This window comes from Nerophis lumbriciformis, linkage group LG32, assembly GCF_033978685.3.
Source record: "Nerophis lumbriciformis linkage group LG32, RoL_Nlum_v2.1, whole genome shotgun sequence".
Classification (NCBI taxonomy): Eukaryota; Metazoa; Chordata; class Actinopteri; order Syngnathiformes; family Syngnathidae; genus Nerophis; species Nerophis lumbriciformis.
In genome coordinates, this window is record NC_084579.2 from 27,898,091 (window position 1) to 27,919,594 (window position 21,504).

The 21,504-nt window shown below is 40.6% G+C and overlaps 1 protein-coding gene across 1 annotated transcript in view; it reads left to right on the top strand.

The window, feature by feature from the left end:
* The window catches only part of LOC133574692 (transmembrane protein 132C), a 685,936-nt gene that overhangs the window by 602,509 nt on the left and 61,923 nt on the right, over positions 1 to 21,504 (top strand). Inside the window, exon 6 of the mRNA XM_061926910.1 lies at positions 9,754 to 9,897. Within this exon, the coding sequence (XP_061782894.1) occupies positions 9,754 to 9,897 (144 nt within the window). The remainder of the gene's footprint in view (positions 1 to 9,753; positions 9,898 to 21,504) is intronic.

Sequence of the window (21,504 nt, forward strand, 5' to 3'; positions counted from 1 at the left end):
TCAGCTGGGAATGACTAAAACAGTAAATAAACACAAGACATATATATACTCTATTAGCCACAACACAACCAGGCTTATATTTAATATGCCACAAGTTAATCCCGCATAACAAACACCTCCCCCCTCCCGTCCATATAACCCGCCAATACAACTCAAACACCTGCACAACACACTCAATCCCACAACCCAAAGTACCGTTCACCTCCCCAAAGTTCATACAGCACATATATTTCCCCAAAGTCTCCAAAGTTACGTACGTGACATGCATATAGCGGCACGCACGTACGGGCAAGCGATCAAATGTTTGGAAGCCGCAGCTGCATGCGTACTGACGGTACCGTGTCTGCGTATCAAACTCAAAGTCCTCCTGGTAAGAGTCTGTTGTCCCAGTTCTCCACAGGCCAATGGTAAAGCTTGACTGTCATCTTCTGGGAATGTAAACAATGAAACACCGGCTGTGTTTGTGTTGCTGCAGTCGGCCGCAATACACCGCTTCCCACCTACAGCTTTCTTCTTTGCTGTCTCCAATGTTCATTGAACAAATTGCAAAAGATTCACCAACACAGATGTCCAGAATACTGTGGAATTTTGCGATGAAAACAGACGACTTAATAGCTGGCCACCATGCTGTCCCAAAATGTCCTCTACAATCCGTGACGTCACGTGCTGACGTCATCATACCGAGACGTTTTCAGCAGGATTTTTCGCGCAAAATTTAAAATTGCACTTTAGTAAGCTAACCCGGCCGTATTGGTATGTGTTGCAATGTTAAGATTTCATAATTGATATATAAACTATCAGACTGCGTGGTCGGTAGTAGTGGGTTTCAGTAGGCCTTTAAAGGCCAAAATTTCACCAGTTACTGTAAGTTGAACTGACTTAAAATTTCAATACTTTCAACAAAACAACCACTGTTTTTTGTCTATATCCACTGAGGGAACTGACAAGCAAATATCGGTCAAATCTGAGCAAAAAACAGGATTGAAAAACATGGCTGGCGTGAACCAAAACATCTTTCGTGAGTCGGGACTAAGCGAGTACCAATAAGTTTTTGATCATCTGTGTAATAATTATTTAACTTTGATAACCATTACATTTACATTACATTACATTTTGAGCACAAGCCGTGGAGCAGTTTTTTCTTAACCACGGGCTGTGAGCGTCCCCGAGTGAGTCGCCCAAAAATATCTGCTTCTCAGCTGTGCTCAGTATGTGCCTCAGCAGTACTCAGATGTAATACACTTTTCCAACACTTGTAGCAGTAATGACAATCTCAATCCAGTGTTGGGTATAAAGAGAATGCTTGTGGCTGTCCATCGATTACGATGATGACGTTGCTCCAGTAATGGGTTATTGAGGGGGGTTTCGTATATGCCATTGCATGTGGCTGTGCAGGCCAATGCGTGACCCGCATGGTTTGCCACATGTGGGGCAGATGTAGTCCACGCTTGAGAGGGGGGCCCCTGCAGCGCGTTGATGTCGGTGTAAACGTTGTTGTTTTCTCCTCTCAGTGGTCTGCTCCTGGAGATGAGCAATGCCGGCGTGACTGCAGTTGCGCCAGGTGTGGCGATCAGCAGCCAAGACTTCCAATGCGGAAGGCTGGATAGCACAGCGCTTCAGGAGGGTTTTTATGTGGTCCTTGTAGCGTTTCCGCTGACCCCCAGGAGACCTACAGCCTTCCTGGAGTTGGCCGTAGAGGATCTGTCGGGGGAGCCTCTGGGTGGGCATGCGGATTACATGCCCCACCCAGCGCAGATGTCTTAGCGCAAGGAACACTTGGATGCTGGGTGTTTGGGTCCGATCATAAATATCCACATGTGGGACTCTGTCCTGCCAGGTCAGACCCAGGATCCGTTGCAGGCAGCGGATGTGGTATCTCTCCAGGATTCTGACGTGCCTTTGGTAAGGGGTCCAGGCTTCCGAGCCGTATAGCAGTGTGGACAGACAAACTGCTTTGTAAACAGCTGCTTTGGTGGAAACTGTCAGGTTTCTGTTCAGGAAGACCCTGGTTTTGAGCCTACCGAAGGCAGATGACGCTAACCCAACACGAACCTGGATGTCATTATCGATGTTACAGGTGGGGGACAGGACGCTTCCGAGGTAGGTGAAATGTGGAACGATGGTGAGCTGCTGGCCATCAATGTTGAAGACAGGCACTTCTGACTGGTGGGTAGAGTGTTGCGCAATGATCTGTGTTTTTGAAATGTTGACCTTGAGTCCTAGGGCGCTGTACGTGGATGAGACCACGTTAAGTGCACGTTGTAGAGATTCTGGCGTGTGGGCAAGGAGAGCACAATCGTCAGCATACTGAAGTTCTAGGATCTGTTGTTTTGTAATTTTAGTGAAGGCCTGGAGGCGCCGGATGTTGAAGAGACTGCCGTCCAGCCGGAACTGTATGTGGATGCCATCTGTGGTTCCCAGAGCTTTGTGTGAGAGGAGGGTGACTGCTGAGAGAAAGAGGTTGAATATGACAGGGGCTAGGACACATCCCTGCCTGACCCCGACTTTCCCATTAAAAGAGGGGGATTGCTGGCCTCCAATGCGGACACAGGCTCGCATTCCATCGTGTAGTTGTCTCAGGATGTTGAGGAACTTTGGCGGAATCCCCAGCCTTCCCAGTAAGTCCCAGAGGAGATTCCGGTTAACAGTGTCAAATGCTTTGGACAGGTCGATGAAGGCGATGTACAGATCCTGGTGGTGTTCCCGGCACTTTTCTTGTACCTGCCTGGCTACAAAGATCATGTCAGTAGTACTGCGATCTCTTCTGAATCCACACTGTGATTCAGGCAGGATGTTCTCAGAGATGTGAGTAACTAAACAAGAGAGCATGACCCGGGCAAGAACTTTCCCAGCAACCGAGAGCAGGGAAATTCCTCTGCTGTTTCCACAGTCGGCTTTGTCACCTTTCCTCTTAAAGATGGTTATTATAGCAGCATCCTTCCATTCCTGGGGGATGGCTTCAGAGGACCAGATGGAGTCAATCAATTGGTGAAGCCGGCGGGTGAGGAGATAGCCACCAAACTTCAGCACCTCAGCTGGGATACCGTCAGGGCCTGGGCTTTTGTTGTTTTTTAGGCCCTTGATGGCTTTTAGGACCTCAGCAAAGGTAGGCGGGGAGTCCAGGTGGTCGACAGGGGGAGTGGTCGGGAAATTGGTGAAAATGTCCTGGTCAGAGGGATTTTCGGAGTTAAGGAGAGTGTTGAAATGTTCAGCCCATCTATTTAGGATCTGGGGTGTGTCCTTATAGAGGGTGCCTCCGTCTGCTGATCTGACTGGGGTAATGTTTTTTCTCTGTGGACCATATATGGATTTGACGGCATCATAAAATCCATGGGAATTGTTTGTGTCAGCATAAAGTTGGATCTCGCTGGCTTTCTTGATCCACCAGTCATTTTCCATGGCTCTGAGGGTACGCTGGACTTCGGCTCTTATGGAGGAGAGTCGAGTCTTTAGTGTGATGGATTGTGGGTTGGCCAGGTAAGCAGCATGGGCTTTGTGTTTTGCCTTGAGAAGTTTATGGATATCCGGTGCACTGTTGTCAAACCAGTCCTGATGTTTACGCCTGGTGTACCCAAGGGACTCCTCTGCTGCCTGATGGATGGCAGTCCTTAGGGAGTTCCAGCAGGTGTTGATGTCAGGGTCCAGGTGGGTATCAGGAATTGCAGACAAATGTTCTGCAAGCTGTGCTCTGAGCTGTTCTACAGAGTGCTTGGATTTGAGTGCTTCACAGTTGAGTCTCTTGTTTGGTGGTGTTTTCTTCAGTTGGGGGCGGACTTCCATCTGAAATTTGGCTCTGATCATCCGATGGTCAGTCCAGTAGTCCGCTCCACGCATCGCCAGGAGGTCTTGAATTTATCCTTGAGCTGGAACAGGGTATTGGTGATGATCAACTGATGTTCAGAGCAGAGTGTAAGGAGGCGAAGCCCATTATCATTAAGCCTACCAACCCCGTGCTGACCAAGTGTTCCGGCCCAGAGCCCACTGTCAGAGCCCACCCTCGCGTTAAAATCCCCGAGGAGTATGAGCTTGTCGGTGGGAGGCGTTCCCTCAATGGCGGAGTTTAGTGAGGCATAGAATGAGTCTTTGCTCTCGAGGTCTGCATCCAGAGTTGGGGCGTAGGCACTGATAAGGGTGACATGGCGATTTTTGGTGAGTGGTACACGCCACGTCATGAGCCTTTCGCTTATACCCACTGGAGACTCTGGGATCTTGTGAAGCAGGCTTGTCCTGGCGGCAAAACCCACTCCATGTAGACTACGGGAGCCTTCTGGATGACCCTTCCAGAAGAAGGTGTAGCCTTCTCCCGCCTCCGTGATTGAGTCTTCCCCATGTAAGCGGGTTTCGCTCAGGGCGGCTATGTCAATGCCGTATCGGTTTAGTTCATGCGCAACGAGTGCTGTTCTTCGCTGTGGGCGGCAGGAGAGATCACGCACATCCAACAGTGTGCGGACGTTCCATGACGCTATTGTGAAGGGAATTTTGTTTCTCTTGTACATTTGTTTTTGACCGCATAAAGGGATGGCCCGGCAGCTGCGGTAGGCTGCCCGGGCAATGAGGAACAGACCATTTTTAGGCCACCTTTTCTAGGCCCTTCCCATTTCAGGGTGAGCAGAGAGGTGCTGCTCAGTCACCTACGAAGCTGCCGGGGAGGCATGCTGTTCCATCCCATGCCACAGCGACCTTCACTCGCACGCCGCCTACGTGCAGGGTTGGGCTAGGTACTGCCAGTCACATCCTTGACTTGTACCAGCCACCCTTCCCCATCGCCGCAGGACTTGAGGGCGGGGAGGTTGGGGGTTAGGGGTAGTGCTGAGGAGGAGCAAAACACCTGCGCAGTGAATTGATTTAAGTGGTGGTAGAAGTGCGCAGTCTATACCCGCACTGTTTTGTCTTGGCCTCATGTGGCGTCCTCCAGTGGCATGAAAAGCTCATGACGACCTTCTGCCGCATGGGGTTGCAGAGGACTGCCAGAGCACCGGTCTGTTGGTAACTGCCTAATGCGGGTCCTCGCCACAGATTTTTCGTTAGGGGGTTTCTCCCGTAGCCTATAACCAAGTGGTTAGCCAGTAGGCACTGGTCAATGAGGCAGAGACTTTTGAGGCAGTCTCTGCAAGCTATTTAACCCATAGCTGGGACCCTGACAGGTACTACCACTCCGGGTCAGAGTGGACCTGGGAGCAATGATGACTGAGGGGTAACGCCACCTTCCCCAAAACTCCAGAACTCCCGAACTGAAGCCTCATCACCGGATGCAGTTTTGAGTCATACCCAGGACAAATAAAGATAAAGAGAATATGGCCAACTAAACAACACAGCGAAATGTTTGCTTTCTACGATGAGTGCGGCTGGCCCGAAAGCATTTATTGCGGTCGTTTTAAAGTTAGTTTTCCTGACAAAAAAAAACATAATATTACATCTAAATATAGTAGCTCATAAACGTACAATAAAACATACCGTATTTTTCGGACTATAAGTCGCAGTTTTTTTCATAGTTTGGCCGGGCTCCAGTGCGACTTATACATGTTTTTTTCTTTTTTTATTATGCATTTTCGGCAGGTGCGACTTATACTCCGGTGCGACTTATACTCCGAAAAATACGGTACTTTTATTTTGTCAAAATATAATTTTGCAGCTGTTTTTATTGCAGTGTAACATGTTCTCGACACCCTAATAAACGTAAAAGAAAATAGAAGAAGAATGACCAAAAAAACCTTTTACCCTCATTTTCAATTATGAAGAAATTTCTACCGCTTGTCAACTTGGGGTTGCTGGAACCTCTCCCAGCTGCACTCGGGTGGAAGGCGGGGTACACCCTGGACAAGTTGCCACCTCATCGCAGGGCCAACACAGATAGACAGACAACATTCACACTCACATTCACACACTAGGGCCAATTTAGTGTTGCCAATCAACCTATCCCCAGGCGCATGTCTTTGGAGGTGGGAGGAAGCCGGAGTACCCGGAGTGAACCCACGCAGTCACAGAAAGATTAAACCCAAAACCTTCGTATTGTCCTAACCCCTGTTCCACCGTGCTGCCCTTACATCACATATATATATATATATATATATATATATATATATATATATATATATATATATATATATATATATATATATATACATATATATATATATATATATATATATGCACCATATATATACCATATATATATATATATATATATATATATATATACATATATATATATATATATATATATGCACCATATATATATATATATATATATATATATATATATATATATATATATATATATATATATATATATATATATCAGTGTTTCCCACAGGACAGGCATCTATTTGTGGTGGTGTGGTCGAGGGGCGGGGGGTGGCGGCGGCAGCGGCGATGACCAAGAAGAACGCGGAGTTGCAATATAATTACAACATTTTATGTACATATTTATATACAGATTTGAACAATTAGTGATTCACTGAAATATATTTATTAATTGTGGTTCTTACAAAAAATATATCTTATAAAATATAAAAGCTAAAATGTCTCTTAAAGCTCTGCCCCTTTAATTAGTGAATACTAAATAATTTAACTTTAGCCTACTACTACAACCATATTATTTACCAGCAACATGAAGTGAAACAGAGGCAGAGGTGTCCTGCCACAGTCAGTCAACCTCCTCCTCCTCCTCCTCCTGCTGCTGCTGAACAGGTCGCACCTGTGGTCCAGACTGTAGGCCTACCTCCTCTCCAAGTCCAGCCCTTTTCGGCCGTTGAAAATATTTTTCTATACTCATCTGTGTGAAGGAGTGAACATCCAACATTAGAATGTATTACTAACGAGCAGAAGCGCTCTATGTACAGTGCCGTCTAACCAGCAGCTCAACACATGCAGGGTTCAATGTAAAGGTTTTTTTCTACTTGCCTGACTTCTCAAATCTACTTGCCCCAATATTTTTACTTGTCCTGCCTAGGTTTTTTTCTGGCTGTGTAGTGCTCATGGCTTATATCTTACTAGAATCCTTCCCGTTGACTATTTACAACACTACAAAGTATTTATTATTATTATTATTATTATTATTATTATCTATAATTACATTTAAATGGCATTGCATACATGTAAAATTAAATGCTATTTCACATTATTTGACCAGTAGCAGTTACACCCATCTGAACAGGTCAGCCACCTGTTTAAAGCCCGATCACAGTTGAAATCTTGAAATGAAGGGCCTTTAATGGCCAAAACATTAACCTGGATAACATTTTAACAGCTGGTTGGCTCAGATTTTATTATTTTCATTGCATTCACATGCTGCAGTGGACAGTGGACAATTATCTTCAGTATTAAAGCAGTATCTGAAAAACCGTCTCCACGTGTGTTTATTGACAACAGGGTTATAACCTGGACACGTTAGCTCGTCGGTATGGTAACACGTGACTGTTACTACGTGCGTCTGCCCCGGCCCCCGAGTCAAACAGCGGCGGTGTTAATGAAGCAGCATCAGGCTGCTCACCGTCAGTGAAACGCTCGGTGAAATCGCGGATTAACGTTAAATATATGAGGAGCCGCGAGCGATGCAGCTATAACCTATATTGCCCTCGTATTTGGCGGAGTTACCGCCACCTACTGCACCGGAGTTGTAACTACAAGCAACATTCACAGACAGAGTCCCATTGCTTTTATGAGCGGTCGAGCGAGTCAAAAGCCGAAAAATCCATTTGTGGCGGACGTAATTCTTTCGTGGCGGGCCGCCACAAATAAATGAATGTGTGGGAAACACTGTATATATATATATATATATATATATATATATATATATATATATATATATATATATATATATACATATGCACCATATATATACCATATATATATATATATATATACATATGTATATACATATATACTGTATATATATATATATATATATATATATATATATATATATATATATATATATATATATATATATATATATATATATGTATATATATATATACCAGTGACATGCGGTGAGGTTCATGGCTGGTGAGGCACTGACTTCATCACAGTCAGATTTACAAACATATGAACCCTAAAGAGAATCTTATTCACCATTTGATTGGCAGCAGTTAACGGGTTATGTTTAAAAGCTCATACCAGCATTCTTCCCTGCTTGGCACTCAGCATCAAGGGTTGGAATTGGGGGTTAAATCACCAAAAATGATTCCCGGGCGCGGCGCCGCTGCTGCCCACTGCTCCCCTCACCTCCCAGGGGGTGATCAAGGGGATGGGTCAAATGCAGAGGACAAATTTCACCACACCTAGTGTGTGTGTGACAATCATTGGTACTTTAACTTAACTTTAACTTTACACATACAAACTGTAGCACACAAAAAAGCACAGTTAATAAAAAAACGTTATTATGGTCTTACCTTTACTTATAAATGAAGTCCATGCACTGCTCCTTCTGAACAAAAGCATCGATAACTTGTTTATAGAAGTCTTCTTTATCTTTCTCCAGTTTTAAAAGTCTCTCTGTCTCGATGGAGATTTTCCTTTAATTATTACCTCCTGTTTCGATTGAAAGTCCAGTTTAGAAAACTGTTTTATTTTAGATATGTAATCCTCCATGTTAATAGTCCAGGCGAGAGGAAAAAAATAAACGATCGCTAACTGTTGCTGCTTGTTGTCACTTCTTCTGCAGCCGAGTAGTCACAAAAATGATCTCTGGGATCACTACCGCCCTCTACCACCATGAAGCGGGATTACTGCGAGCCTCAGCCAGTGCGTCTTCGCAGCCGTTTTATGATTGCTCATCACAAGAAATATGTTACACACATACAGTTGTTGACATAATACACTGTACATTATATACCTCAGCTAACTAAACTATGGAAATGTATAATATTATTCATATAGCAATACGGTCTCACTGCACAGCAGGCCAGCAGTTAGCCGAGTCATTGCTTAATCCATGGTGACCGCAAGTCTCTTCTCAGTATTTGAACGGCAAATGTGAAAATTCAGCGATTTTGAATAAAAAATAATCCAAAACTGGTGAAAATAACTTTATAGTATAATCACTGGATACATATAACAATTTAATTGTTTTTTTTGCTTTTTACGTTTTTTTTCTTTCTATGATGGCACGTGAGGTCCCGCCTCACCTGCCTCCCCTGACTGCACGTCACTGATATATACATACATATATACACATAATATATATATATATATATATATATATATATATATATATATATATATATATATATATATATATATATATATATATATGCACCATATATATACACCATATATACATATATATATATATATATATATATATATATATATATATATATATATTATGTGTATATATGTATGTATATATCAGTGACGTGCAGTATATATATATATATATATATATATATATATATATATATATATATATATATATATATATATATACCATACATCTATATATATATATATACATACAGATTGTGGACGCTGACGGGCCGGATCCAGCCCGTGGGCCGTAGTATTTTGGGGACAGTCTTTAATCTAACAGCCATTATCCTGGACTATGGAACACTCCGTGTGAATCCATATAAGCATGGGAAGAACATGCCACGAATAAAGGTTCTAGCTGACATTCGAAACCAGAACCACCAAGCTGCAGTTTTGCTTCTTAAAATGTACACATTTAATTGGCTCTTTAAAAGCCGGCAGTGCTGTGTCGTGTGTTGAGATTAACAATAATAGTTTTTTTTCTCAATGTTTCCTTTGTAGGACACAGAGATCCTTAATACAGCCGTCCTCACTGGACGTACAGTCGCTGTGCCTGTAAAGGTCGTCACTGTGGGAACAGACGGTACGGTCTCTGATGTGACCGAGTCGGTGGAATGCAGGTCAACAGATGAACTAGTTATTAAGGTGAGTACGAAACAGATCTGAATTCTTTCAGTGGTGTATTTGAGCTAACTTTATGACATTTACTGAAGTAAAAAGAGAAGTTAGCCGCTGTACCAAAAAAGTAAATACAACTCAAATTAGGTAAGTCTATCCAGGCTTTGGAGACACCTTACAAACACATAAGAAAGAAATGAACATGTTTGGTTGTAAAAAAAAATAAATAAATAAGATTTGGGTCTAATCAAGGTTTTGTGACATGGTTTACATTGTTGTTCTTTTTAAAGTTAAACTGCACTTTTTTCACTCACAATCCCTATGTATAACAAAAACACCCTTTTTTGCTCTATGCATTCTAAATTGTAAAAAAAAACTTGAATCAGTGAAAAATGGAAGTAATGGAAGTCACTCTATTTCACGCTCTAAAAACATACAAACACCTCCATCAACATTTTATATTCACATTGTAAGTATAAATATAATGTACCGTATTTTTCGGACTATAAGGCCCACTTAAAATCCTTTAATTTTCTCAAAAATCGACAGTGCGCCTTGTAGCCCAGTACGCCTACTGTACAGAATAATTTTGGTTGTGCTAACCGACCTCGAAGCTATTTTATCTGGTACATGACGTAATGATAAGTGTGACCAGTAGTACATTACACACAGCGCTCAAAAATCTGTCAAAATGTTTTAGTACAACTTTGGTGAGATAGAAAACCGCACTGCCTGATGGATTGTCGGCGCATTACGGGTACCGTAGTCAGACGTACTATGCTTCAAAATTCGGGTATTATTATGGTGTGTGTATGAGGAACGCAAAATGCATACTCTCCAACCTTGAGACCTCCGATTTCGGGAGGTGGGGGGTGGGGGTGGGGGCGTGGTTGGGGGCGGGGGCGTGGTTGGGAGCGTGGGTAAGAGGGGAGGCGTACATTTACAGCTAGAATTCACCAAGTCAAGTACTTCATATATATATATATATATATATATATATATATATATATATATATATATATATATATATATATATATATATATATATATATATATAAGAAATGTATATATATATAAGAAATACTTGACTTTCAGTGAATTCTAGCTATAAATATATGTTTCTTTTATTTTATATATATATATATATATATATATATATAAATAAAAGAAATACTTGAATTTCAGTGTTCATTTATTTACACATATACACACACATAACACTCATCTACTCATTGTTGAGTTAAGGGTTGAATTGTCCATCCTTGTTCTATTCTCTGTCACTATGTTTCTAACCATGCTGAACACCCTCTCTGATGATGCATTGCTGTGTGGCACGCACAAAAGTGCTTTCATCAAATGCACTAGATGGCAGTATTGTCCTGTTTAAGAGTGTCACAACATTGCTGTTTACGACAGACGAACTGCTTTACGGTAGACGAAAACGTGACTGCTGTTGTTGTGTGTTGTTACCGCGCTGGGAGGACGTTAATGAAACTGCCTAACAATAAACCCACATAAGAAACCAATAACTCGCCCTCGATCATTCTACAGTTATAATGATTGGGCAGGCACGTTGTTTATATTGTGGGAAAGCGGACTCAGGTCCGCATGGAGCAGGAGGGGGCGTGGCCTCCAGCTCCGCCTGAATTTCGGGAGATTTTCGGGAGAAAATTTGTCCCGGGAGGTTTTCGGGAGAGGCGCTGAATTTCGGGAGTCTCCTGGAAAATCCGGGAGGTTTGGCAAGTATGGCAAAATGGCACCCATGTCGCAATTTATGCAAAACCAACCTTTCTTACCTTCTGGTACCTGCTGATGTGTATTTGGGATCTGCATAAATCCTGAAAATGCGTGCGCGTCTGCCTTTGTAGTCTGTGTCAATGCCGTAGTCGATCAGCTCCTTCTTTTTCTCTATCTTCTTGTTATGGGGCATTCATCCGCCACTGTTCCCATTTCTATTATAAAGTAGCATAAAGTTCTAACTTATATCTGTCAGTAGACGCTATGAAAGCGCTAAAAACTACCGGTGTAGTAGGTTTACATAATTCACCTACAGAACTTTAGTTATTAAAGATTTCCGGTTGGATGTTTTTTTTACGGCACACATTTCTGGCGTTGTCGCACTATTGAGCCATGAATGAGGAGATGCTGCTCCATTGTTGACTTAAGTAAAGTCTGAATGTCAGTAAAACAATTAGTTCTATCTTTCTTCGACCCCCGTCCTTGCACGCTACACCGCTACAACAAAGAATATGGGGGGAAGACACTGTCGAAGATGAGACACGTAAATAAGACCACCCACAAAACGGCGCATCCTATAGTGACTGTCAGAAAGCGACTTAAAGATGGTCTGTAAAGCATAATCTATGCAACATGTTGACCAAAGAACCACCATTACATGTTATGTAAACCAAATTTAGAAACAAATCATAATATGACCCCTTTAATGCGCCTTGTAATCCGGTGCGCCTTCTGTATGAAAATAGACCCAAGAGACCCACTCATCGGCAGTGCGCCTTATAATTCGGTGGCCCGGAAAATAAGGTAGTAACAGGCACATTCATAAAACTCCACGGTGACACTTTGGTGATTTTGCTGAGGAATTTGTAAAGCTAAAACAATACAGAAAAAATGCAAGTTGTTAGTTAGTAATATTAGCAGACACTCGTAGACGTCTTAGTATATGCTAGTTTCATTACATTACGATAGCATGTACAAATATGCTTGAAACACTTACAGACATCACACATGGGATGGTTTAGCACCTATAGATGTTTTTACTTCCAGTTCAAGGCATTAAAACAGGAAGTACAATTTCAACCTGCAGCACCTGCAGTGAGCGAACTCATCCAAAAGATGGTGCCATAACACAAACAATAACACACCATTCCAGTGTTTCTGCTTGGGTTTAATGAAAAGCATTTAACACATCAGTGAAGCAAACCCCATACATTAGCTGCACCGTTTTATAAGCCGCAAGGTTCAAAGTGTAGGAAAAAAGTAGAAACTTTTTGTCCGGAATTTACGGTGTCATTGAGTCTTCCGGAATAGTTAAGTGTGTCGTCCTCGCCAGTTCCAGGTTTGAAACGGCTGTCAAAGTGTCCCAACTTGTCAGATTATATTCTCAGCCATCTATTTTTCAGGTGAGGGGTTATATGATCTACAATAAACTTGCAGGGAGCAAGGAAGCGAGGAGCAGCAGACCACTCGACGATGTAAACATTGGCACACCCGGAAGTGATCACAGTGCCGCTCTAACGAGCTTGTCTGCGTTAGCGCTTATAATAATAATATCACTAATATTTGGTTAATATTCAAGTCACGAAATATAGATTGAGTATTGTTGCCGCTTATTGAATGGTTATTTATCGGATTTTATGGGCGGAATAGCTCCCATTGGCTCCACTGTAAGCAGACTTTTATTTACGTTTATTTAATATTTAGAATGCATTAAAAAAAAATCCATCCGTTGTCATGTCCATACTTGCCAACCCTCCCGAATTTTCCGTGAGACTCCCGAATTGCAGTGCCTCTCCCGAAAATCTCCCGAGACAACCATTCTCCCGAATTTCTCCCGATTTCCAGCCGGACTTAAGGCACGCCCCCTCCAGGTCCGTGCGGACCTGAGTGAGGACAGCCTGTCGTCACGTCCGCTCTTTACTTCATACTTCAGAACCGACTCCCACACTTGCCGTCAGGGTGCGCAATACAACGTAAACCGTTGACCAACCAAAAAGTAACTTTTTGGTTGGCCAACAGAACTTTAGTTATTAAAGATTTCCGGTTGGATGTTTTTTTTTACGGGGCACATTTCTGGCGTTGTCGCACTATTGAGCCATGGATGAGGAGATGCTGCTCCATTGTTGACTTAAGTAAAGTCTGAATGTCAGTAAAACAATTAGCTCCATCTTTCTTTGACTCCCGTCCTTGCACGCTACACAGCTACAACAAAGATGATGGGGGGAAGACACTGTCGAAGGTGAGCCACGTAAATAAGACCACCCACAAAACGGCGCATCCTATAGCGACTGTCAGAAAGCGACTTAAAGATGGTCTGTAAAAAAAGTTACTTTTTGGTTGGCCAACGGTTTACGTTGTATTGCGCATCCTGACGGCAAGTGTGGGAGTCGGTTCTGAAGTATGAAGTAAAGAGACGTAACTTCATCACCTCGCCTGGCTATTGACTCCAACCCAGAATATTTCACTGCCCATACCTATGCTCCTTCAAAGGCTGTGCTACTGGCTGCAAAGCATTGCACTTTCAAATACAACAATGAGTAGAGAGGACTCCGAGAGGAGTGTTATGTGTGTATATGTGTAAATAAATGAACACTGAAATTCAAGTATTTATTTTATTTATATGTATATATAAATATATAATAAAATACATATTTATATATAGCTAGAATTCACTGAAAGTCAAGTATTTATTTTATATATATGTATATATATATATATATATATATATATATATATCTATATATATATATATATATATATATACAAAAGAAATACTTGAATTTATGCAAATCTCCCGAATTTGGAGGTCTCAAGGTCGGCAAGTATGGTCATGTCTTTCATAATGATTGTGAAAAAAAGTGCAGTTCCCCTTTAAATCATTGCTTCTTGCCTCATTATTGGTAAGTTTTAAACGCTGATTGAAGGACACGTTTTTATAAAATACAGGTTGTCTATGTACCCGCGTATGGTCAGCAGATTATGTAAGTCGATGACTGCATAGGATAGTTGTTGTTGTTGAAGGAAATAGTAAACGTTGGGATGCATCTGTGAAATTAGTGCTCTGCCGTATGCTTAAAATTACCAAAATACGCAAATATCAAATGTTATTATGATTGTGCCATTTACTACATTAACATACTGTATGTACTTAGAGCATGTATATAAAACGTTGACGGAGGTCTTTATAGGCGAAATAGAGCGAATACCATTTCCTCTATTGTTAGCTGACTTTTGTTAGCCCTTATTTATGAGTTAGAATGCATAAAAAAAATAAAAAACTTCTTGTTCTTGTCTTACATAAAGATTGTGGATGGTAGGGAACATGTTACAGAAATGCTTGCAGTCATGAAGCTTCTGTGTCACACACACTCATACCAGACTGAAGTAGCAGACTTCTCACATGCATTATTGTCCAAGTGAAGTGCTGCTGATTCTCTTACAGTTTTGTTTTAATCTGTAAATTAGACTTTTGTTTATCAATCAATCAATCGATCAATCAATCAATGTTTATTTATATAGCCCTAAATCACAAGTGTCTCAAAGGGCTGCACAAGCCACAACGACATCCTCGGTACAGAGCCCACATAAGGGCAAGGAAAAACTCATCCCAGTGGGACGTCGATGTGAATGACTATGAGAAACCTTGGAGAGGACTGCATATGTGGGTAACCCCCCCCCCTCTAGGGGAGACCGAATGCAATGGATGTCGAGTGGGTCTGACATAATATTGTGAGAGTCCAGTCCATAGTGGATCCAACATAATAGTAAGTGTCCAGTCCATAGTGGGGCCAGCAGGACACCATCCCGAGCGGAGACGGGTCAGCAGCGCAGAGATGTCCCCAACCGATGCACAGGCGAGCGGTCCACCCCGGGTCCCGACTCTGGACAGCCAGCACTTCATCCATGGCCACCGGACCTGTGTGTCTCCCCCTTTATGGCCAACTTTGAACAAATGCATATACCGTATTTTCCGCACTATAAGGCGCACCGGATTATTAGCCGCACCTTCTATGAATTACATATTTCATAATTTTGTCCACCAATAAGCCGCCCCGGACTATAAGCCGCGCCTACGCTGCGCTAAAGTGAATGTCAAAAAAACAGTCAGATAGTTCAGTCAAACTTTAATAATATATTGAAAACCAGCGTTCTAACAACTCTGTCCCAAAATGTACGCAAATGTGCAATCACAAACATAGTAAAATTCAAAATGGTGTAGAGCAATAGCAACATAATGTTGCTCGAACGTTAATGTCACAACACACAAAATAAACATAGCGCTCACCTTCTGAAGTTATTCTTCATTCGTAAATCCTTCGAATTCTTCGTCTTCGGTGTCCGAATTGAAAAGTTGCGCAAGCGTGGGATCCAAAAATGGCCGGCTCCGTCTCGTCGAAGTCATCGGATTCAGTGTCGCTGTTGTTGTGCAGCAGTTCTGTGAATCCTGCCTTCCGGAAAGCTCGGACCACAGTTGTGACCGAAATATCTGCCCAGGCATTTACGATCCACTGGCAGATGTTGGCGTATGTCGTCCGGCGCTGTCTGCCCGTCTTAGTGAAGGTGTGTTCGCCTTCGGAGCTGTGTGAAAAAAGCCACCCGGCCTCTTCGCGTAAACTTCCCTTAACCACTCGCTCATCTTTTCTTCATCCATCCATCCCTTCGAGTTAGCTTTTATGATGACGCCGGCTGGAAAGGTCTCTTTTGGCAAGGTCTTCCTTTTGAATATCACCATGGGTGGAAGTTAGCATGGCAAGCTAGAACCACAGTGAAGGATGACTTCTCATTCCCTGTGGTGCGAATATTCACCGTACGTGCTCCCGTTCCACAGTGCGGTTCACAGGAATATCAGTTGCTGTGAAATACGGTAGTAATCCGTGTGCGGATGGAGAGATTGCGTCTTTTTATGAACCGGATCCTTGTCGCTTTGCAGGAGCCATTTTGTGGTCTTTACAGATGTAAACAGGAAATGAAACGTACGGTGATATCCGCGCGTTTTTTCTTCTTCTTCCGGGGGCGGGTGGTTGCTTACAGTAGAAGAAGAAGCGCTTCCTGTTCTATGGGGGCGGGTGCTTTCCTTGGCGGTTGCTTGCGTAGAAGAAGAAGCGCTTCCTGTTCTACCGGGAAAAAAGATGGCGGCTGTTTACCGAAGTTGCGAGACCGAAACTTTATGAAAATGAATCGTAATAAAGCGCACCGGGTTATAAGGCGCACTGTCAGCTTTTGAGAAAAATTGTGGTTTTTAGGTGCGCCTTATAGTGCGGAAAATACGGTAATTAACGTGTTTTTTTGTTTTTTTTTGCTATTTCTAAAAAAAATATATGTTTAAGAATAATTAGTAAGACAGAGACAAACTTGAGAGTTGAGGAAAAAAAAATAGGTAAAGCTGCAACAAATTGAACATAAACGTCGATCATTCATTACTTTCATTTACACTTTATGGCATAGAGCAGGGGTCGGGAACCTTTTTGGCTGAGAGAGCCATGAAAGCCAAATATTTTAAAATGTATTTCCGTGAGAGCCATATAATATTTTTTAACACTGAACCCAACTAGATGCGTGCATTTTTAAGTAAGACCAACATTTTTAGAGTATAATAAGTCTCTTATTATTTTTAATAACATTGTTATTCTGAAGCTAACCAATAATAAATAAAATACTTCTTACCATTAATACGACTTCTTGAACAGGTGCGGTAGAAAACGGATGGATGGATTAAAATGCATGAGAATGTTTTATATTTTGAACGTTATTTTTAACACTGTGATTATTACCAGCTGAATTATTCATCACTTATCGTATTACGCAATGTCAGCTAAGATTTATCTGTGAGCCAGATGAAGTCATCAAAAGAGCCACATCTGGCTCTAAAGCCATAGGTTCCCTACCCCTGGCATATAGTCATGTCACACCGGGTCTTTCATCGCCATGGCAACTCCTGGTTTCCCGTTTTAGTGACCTAAAGGTAAAATGACCACAATCACATATAATGCAGCGTGGCATGGTGTGTCACAGTTATGTGCTGGTACCATGGAAACACATAGCGTTGACGGTAAAATGAAGTCACATAATTCAGTAAAAGCATTATTTCTTCAATAGATCATAATGACGTGTCATTTCGCATTTGGTACAGCCTCTTGTCTGAAAGCACTGTACTATAAATCAATCAAAGTTTACTTATATAGCCCTAAATCCCTAATTTAGGTATTTTTTTTAAACTCAGAAATCAGTCAGTAAAAGATGAGTTGTCTTATTTTCATGGACAAAAGGTTTATAGATGCAAACCGGCCTGTGGCACAACAACATCAATCAAAGTAAGTCAAGAGACTTTCTTCCTGCCACTTTTACTCTCACATACACAGTGACTTCAAGTGTTATCACACTAGGCCAGTGGTTCTTAACCTTGTTGGAGGTACCGAACCCCACCAGTTTCATATGCGCATTCACCGAACCCTACTTTAGTGAAAAATAAAATGTGTTTTTTTTTCAAATTCAAGACAAAGTTATATGTTTTTGGTAACACTTTAATATGGGGAACATATTCTAAGTAACAAAGACTTAATTTAGAGTTATTTGGACACTAGGGGAACATATTCTAAGTAATAAAGACTTAATTTAGAGTTACTTGGTTAGGGTTAGAGGGTTAGGGTTATAATAAGGCATTAATAAGTACTTAATAATGACTAGTAAGAGCCAATATGTTACTAATTTGCATGTTAATAAGCAACTAATTAATGGTGAATATGTTCCCCATACTAAAGTGTTACCATGTTTTTTTATTGGTGCATAAAATGAACCGTGCATGAACATCACATCTCTCGTTTATGTTTTACTTGGTAAACACTTGAACGCAACATTTTTACTATTGATGTACTTAATAGACATTTGAACGCAACAATCTCGTTAATATTTTACTTAGTAAACACTTGAACACAACATTCTTACTTTTAATGTACTTAGTAGACATTTGAATGCAACACTATTATTTTACTTGGTAAACACTTGAACACACCATCCTTACTATTGATGTACTTAATAGACATTTGAACGCAACACTCCCACTATTATTTTACATGGTAAACAATTGAACACAGCATTCTTACTATTGATGTACTTAATATACTTTTGAACGCAACACTCCTGTTTATGTTTTACTTGGTAAACACTTGAACACAACATTCTTACTATTGATGTACTTAATAGACATTTGAACGCAACAATCTCGTTAATGTTTTACTTGGTAAACACTTGAACGCAACATTCTTACTATTGATCTACTTAGTAGACATTTGAATGCAACACTCTCGTTTATGTTTTACTTGGTAAACATTTGAACGCAACATCCTTACTTTTAATGTACTGAGTAGACATTTGAATGCAACACTATTATTTTACTTGGTAAACACTTGAACACACCATCCTTACTATTGATGTACTTAGTAGAAATTTGACCGCAACACTCCCACTATTATTTTACTTGGTAAACACTTGAACACAACATTCTTACTATTGATGTACTTAGTAGACATTTGAACTCAACACTCTCGTTTATGTTTTACTTGGTAAACACTTGAACGCAACATTTTTACTATTGATGTACTTAATAGACATTTGAACGCAACAATCTCGTTAATGTTTTACTTGGTAAACACTTGAACACAACATTCTTACTATTGATCTACTTAGTAGACATTTGAACGCAACACTCTCGTTTATGTTTTACTTGGTAAACATTTGAACACAACTTTCTTACTTTTAATGTACTTAGTAGACATTTGAATGCAACACTATTATTTTACTTGGTAAACACTTGAACACACCATCCTTACTATTGATGTACTTAGTAGAAATTTGACCGCAACACTCCCACTATTATTTTACTTGGTAAACACTTGAACACAACATTCTTACTATTGATGTACTTAGTAGACATTTGAACTCAACACTCTCGTTTATGTTTTACTTGGTAAACACTTGAACGCAACATTTTTACTATTGATGTACTTAATAGACATTTGAACGCAACAATCTCGTTAATGTTTTACTTGGTAAACACTTGAACACAACATTCTTACTATTGATATACTTAGTAGACATTTGAACGCAACACTCTCGTTTATGTTTTACTTGGTAAACATTTGAACACAACTTTCTTACTTTTAATGTACTTAGTAGACATTTGAATGCAACACTATTATTTTACTTGGTAAACACTTGAACACACCATCCTTACTATTGATGTACTTAGTAGAAATTTGACCGCAACACTCCCACTATTATTTTACTTGGTAAACACTTGAACACAACATTCTTACTATTGATGTACTTAGTAGACATTTGAACTCAACACTCTCGTTTATGTTTTACTTGGTAAACACTTGAACGCAACATTTTTACTATTGATGTACTTAATAGACATTTGAACGCAACAATCTCGTTAATGTTTTACTTGGTAAACACTTGAACGCAACATTCTTACTATTGATCTACTTAGTAGACATTTGAACGCAACACTCTCGTTTATGTTTTACTTGGTAAACATTTGAACACAACTTTCTTACTTTTAATGTACTTAGTAGACATTTGAATGCAACACTATTATTTTACTTGGTAAACACTTGAACACACCATCCTTACTATTGATGTACTTAGTAGAAATTTGACCGCAACACTCCCACTATTATTTTACTTGGTATATACTTGAACACAACATTCTTACTATTGATGTACTTAGTAGACATTTGAACGCAACACTCTCGTTTATGTTTTACTTGGTAAACACTTGAACGCAACATTTTTACTATTGATGTACTTAATAGACATTTGAACGCAACAATCTCGTTAATGTTTTACTTGGTAAACACTTGAACACAACATTCTTACTATTGATCTACTTAGTAGACATTTGAACGCAACACTCTCGTTTATGTTTTACTTGGTAAACATTTGAACACAACTTTCTTACTTTTAATGTACTTAGTAGACATTTGAATGCAACACTATTATTTTACTTGGTAAACACTTGAACACACCATCCTTACTATTGATGTACTTAGTAGAAATTTGACCGCAACACTCCCACTATTATTTTACTTGGTATATACTTGAACACAACATTCTTACTATTGATGTACTTAGTAGACATTTGAACGCAACACTCTCGTTTATGTTTTACTTGGTAAACACTTGAACGCAACATTTTTACTATTGATGTACTTAATAGACATTTGAACGCAACAATCTCGTTAATGTTTTACTTGGTAAACACTTGAACACAACATTCTTACTATTGATCTACTTAGTAGACATTTGAACGCAACACTCTCGTTTATGTTTTACTTGGTAAACATTTGAACACAACTTTCTTACTTTTAATGTACTTAGTAGACATTTGAATGCAACACTATTATTTTACTTGGTAAACACTTGAACACACCATCCTTACTATTGATGTACTTAGTAGAAATTTGACCGCAACACTCCCACTATTATTTTACTTGGTATATACTTGAACACAACATTCTTACTATTGATGTACTTAGTAGACATTTGAACGCAACACTCTCGTTTATGTTTTACTTGGTAAACACTTGAACGCAACATTTTTACTATTGATGTACTTAATAGACATTTGAAAGCAACAATGTTGTTAATTTTTTTAATGTTCAAACAACAAAACCAACACAGTGCATAAACTCACAACAAATTACACACCTGCAAACCAGTCAGCTGTTGCCGTATCCGTAATACGCCGATAAGGAGAAGTTTGTATTTACATGATGAGTCGGGTGTGTTTTGACCTCGGCCGAACCCCTGAGGCCGACTCACCGAACCACTAGGGTTCGATCGAACCCAGGTTAAGAACCACAGCACTAGGCCCATCACACCATGCTTGGGCTC